Source organism: Salvia splendens, chromosome 10, assembly GCF_004379255.2.
Source record: "Salvia splendens isolate huo1 chromosome 10, SspV2, whole genome shotgun sequence".
NCBI classification, from domain to species: Eukaryota; Viridiplantae; Streptophyta; class Magnoliopsida; order Lamiales; family Lamiaceae; genus Salvia; species Salvia splendens.
In genome coordinates, this window is record NC_056041.1 from 14,410,541 (window position 1) to 14,414,710 (window position 4,170).

General features: G+C 37.4%; 1 protein-coding gene across 1 annotated transcript; it reads right to left on the reverse strand.

The window, feature by feature from the left end:
- Positions 1–954: 954 nt before the first annotated feature.
- LOC121750474 lies at positions 955–2,199 on the reverse strand. The gene is made up of 5 exons (XM_042145010.1): positions 2,042–2,199; positions 1,828–1,963; positions 1,626–1,757; positions 1,407–1,532; positions 955–1,322 (listed from the first exon to the last, which is right to left on the reverse strand). Exons 2-5 carry the CDS (start codon positions 1,957–1,959, stop codon positions 1,125–1,127), a joined length of 588 nt encoding a protein of 195 aa, XP_042000944.1. The 5' UTR covers positions 1,960–1,963; positions 2,042–2,199; the 3' UTR covers positions 955–1,124.
- Positions 2,200–4,170: the final 1,971 nt, after the last annotated feature.

Genomic DNA, 4,170 nt, shown 5'->3' on the forward strand with positions numbered 1-4,170 from the left:
AGTGTTGAGCCGTGGAACTATCCAATAATTTCTCTAAATAAGCCACTATCCAATAATTTCTTGCAATATTTACAACTAGTTCTTGTTTTTGCCGCCCTGCATTATGGTTTTGTGCTGTGTCCTGCTTTTCCTCACAAAAACCAATCGTGGGTCCAAATATATCTACATATGGTGTCAATTTTATTGGCACAAATTCAAGAAATTGAACAACTTAAGAGTAATTCTAGACTTTTTGTTTGATTTTACTCAATGTTATCAATCTCGTAGAATTAGACTTTTTGTTCTATTTTACTCAATGTTATCAATCTCGTATGGCGGCTTATGACAGTTCGCCTAAAAACCGCCATAGGGATATGGCGTATTAGTATGGCGGATATAGCGGTCAATAATTAAATAAATAAAATAATACTTGTATATTTATATATAATTCAAAAATTAGAAAATAATAAAATATAACATCTAAAACACTTTAAACAATTAATAAAGTATAAAATTCAACTCTAACCTCCATGTGTCTTGCATAATGCCCGATTCCTAAATACAATACACACACAGTGTTGTCAAATGTCGGATATGGCGGTGCTATGGCAGCGACATGGTGCTATGGCGTTTCCACCACTGAACGCCATGCCATGGCGCCGCCATATCCGCTATTTGATAACATTGATTTTACTTGTACTCCCACTTTTGGTTACCATTCATCCCCTAATTGTGAGGAAAAATCTTACCATCATATTCCATCTATTAGTATTATAATTTTGAGATGATACAACTGGATCTCTAACATGAAATAATACTATTAGTAGGAGCAAAATTGCACGTGATCATCACAAAAATGGGAACAAAGATTGTTGAGAGATGAGATGTGGTGAGGGGCAGCCCTTTAGTTCATACACACTCCTCTCCGGGTTGATATGTTTGTGTATGACTTGATGGGGGGCATACTCACTCTCATATGGAGTATTAATATCCATTGCAATTAGGAAATACTAATACAGAGGAAAGCAGCGAAATACATATAAATATATTAAGATTAATAGAGGTAAAAGGTAGCAAGAAAAGTTCTAAGGAAGAGAAGCTAGCTTTCAATCCAAACTAAATAGCAACAAGTGGAGTGAGTGAAGCTAGGTTTGGGTTGGTTTCTCACGAAATTGTTCAAAGCTAGGGCCATTAATGAAAGTCATGAAGCTGCATTGGAAGGTCTTGAGGGCAGCACCATCATCCATGTCCTTAACTTTGAAGGTCACAAAATACTTATTATAGCAGCTCGGTGCAAACTGGAGGTTCATCTTCTCAATGCTATCAAACACCAGCTTCCTATTCTGAAGCTTACAACATTAAATTAAGTACTGCACCACATATAAACATATTTCTAAATTAATTAATTAGGAGTGTATTTAACTAACATGTAGTTTGTTGTAGTCGTCGAGGGCAGGTGACACATAAACACTGTTTCTATCTATAAGCGTCTGAGTTGCTGGAGCTATAATATAGTCAAAATAAGGGAAATCGAAGGAGCCACAATCATAGCCCTGCAAGCAAGTAAGTCAGCACAAACATGAAATCTAAATAAACACACATAAAGGATATATAAAGGAAGGAAGGCATGTGAATCTAGAAATTACTTCACTCTCGGTTATGAGTTGTAAGTATTTCTTGTAATCTTCACTATTTTTAAGATCATCCGGCACCGGCACCGGCCCATCACTATCTTCTTCTGCCTCTACTACTCCTGTTACTCCGCTTTCGAATAGTGCCTGTAGTGCAATCAAAATCAAAATCAGCAACAACAAAGGCAGCAGATCTAAGCAAAAAAGGAGAATGTACATCGGTATCCGAATCCGATCCAACATCCTCTGAAAGTGATTGGTGCAGTCTCTTGGGCGGCTCGTCGGAATGTGTCACCACCTCGCATTCGACTCTCTTTGCCGGAGTAAGAGTAGGAGAGGGATCTGTCATCGCCCTATTCAAAACACCTAATTTTAATTTATTTAATCACCCAAAACATGCTATACCTTTGATTTATGTGCACAAAACTTACGCTTCAAAAAACTGGTCTGATCGGCCGATGAAGAAGGAGAGAAACGAGCGCGATTGGGATTTTTAGGGGAGAGAAGCAGCGGCGCAGAATGATTAGAAATTTTAGGGTTGTAAGTGTGCGAATTGGGTTGCAATCTTCTTCTCTACTACCGATAATCAAATGGGCTGCAGTTGAAGTGGGCTTCTGCTCCACCAAATTAATCTATTGGGTTGGCCTCAAACATGATTGATTGACTTTAATATTTTTTGCTCTAAAAAGTAAAGCACGAAACATATTCAAAGAATTATCAATCTATTTGAGGCAGTAGCCGATCCAGGATTTTCGATTTTGTGGTGCGAAAATTTGTATAGTAACTCGGAACTTTAAACCCCGGCTTTAGCATAAATTAAGATTATCGTCTTATTATTCATATTTTGTAGGCAACATCTTTCCTATAACCAACACATTCCCAGACTCCAGTAATAGACAATATCAATCGCATAACATATCAATAGTTATCTACATTTACATAGCATCCTGTATACCACATGATAACCGTATACCAACATACATCATATACTAGCACATATAGCACATATACAGTTCAATCATATTTTCACATATCCAGACATATATAGCCAAATATTTCGAATTACTTTGACCTCATTAGCGATTTACTTATTCAGTAACCGAGCATATCAACATATAATTCATATCTTAACCATCTCATCTCTTAACTATTCATCCCATTTCATTTTTATTTATATTTTTCTACAAATTCAATTAATATTTCATTGAAATATTAAATTACGCTTCGAAGTATGCGGATAATAATGTTCGCCCGGTGTTGTTGCTTCACCCTTAGTTTGATTGTCCTCCCATTTTTTTTGTGATTTTGAGATATGAAAGTGTAGTCTTTGTGTGTGGAAAAAATGGTGGGGGAATTGAGTTATTTATAGATATGAATGTGTGAAAAAAAATTAAAAAATAAAAATAAAAATAATGCAAAAATCATAATTTTTTAAAAAATACGTAATTAAAAATTGACGAAATCGACGCCCACTCGCAGAGCCGGCGAGTGGGCGTCACGACCCAACCGCTGCTCGCCACGTGGCTGATGCCTGTGGTGAGCCAGATCGCCAACATGCTCTCGGTGGAGGGATACGAGACGAGACGGAGTGACCGCATCGCTGGCTCGATGTTGTCTCGTCTTGCCGAGACGAGACCGAGACAACATCGAGCTGCCGCTGCGGATGTATACTGCCCCTCATTCAGCACGAGCTCGGGTGGAGAGAAAGAAAAGAATACATGCCAAAATAGTACTCCCTCCATTCCATAGTAATGGAGGCATTTCTTTTCGACACGGAGATTAAGAAAAATTGTGTTAGGTGAGTTAAGTAAAGAGATAATAAAGTGGAAAATGAAAAAGGTAGAGAGATAAAGAGAGAAAAAAGTAAGAGAGAATAAAGTATGTGTGGAAAAATGTGTTGACTTTTACTAAAAATGGAAACGACTCTATTACTATGGAATGTACCAAAATGACAAAAAGACTCTATTACTATGAAATGGAGGGAGTATAAGTAATTGTTTTATCCATTGCTTTAGTAGTTGATATAATAATTTCTCTTTTATTTTTTTTTTGTGCGAGTACTAGTAGTATTTCCGATGTTATTTTGTGCATGCCCTGTTTCCCAATTCATATTACATGTCACGTATTTAATTGGATTCAAAAATCATAACCATATCGGACTATTCCTTGTTATAAATTCAAGAGTTATTAGGACATCAAACTGATCCATTTTGCCGGGACTAGCAAATCTAATTTTTGTGAAGTTTAAATAAATATAAGAATGAAGCGATTGTGAGAGTTGTGTTGAACGAAGAGAAGTTGAGCAGCTGTTGAGCATCCCGCTAGCCCGAAACTCTAGAGAGAGTGCATTATCTTGGTGCCCGGAGCAGAAAGGCATTTTCTCTGTACGCTCAACATATAAGTTTTTGTGTGAAGGCTCCTTTGAAGTGGCGACAAAATCGATGTTGTGGGGTAGGCTCCGGAAACTAAAAGTGAAACCTAAAGTGAATAACTTTTCATGGAAGGCATGTAGAAATTTCCTCCCAACGAGGGACCGATTGCGACAGCGCCAGATGGAGGT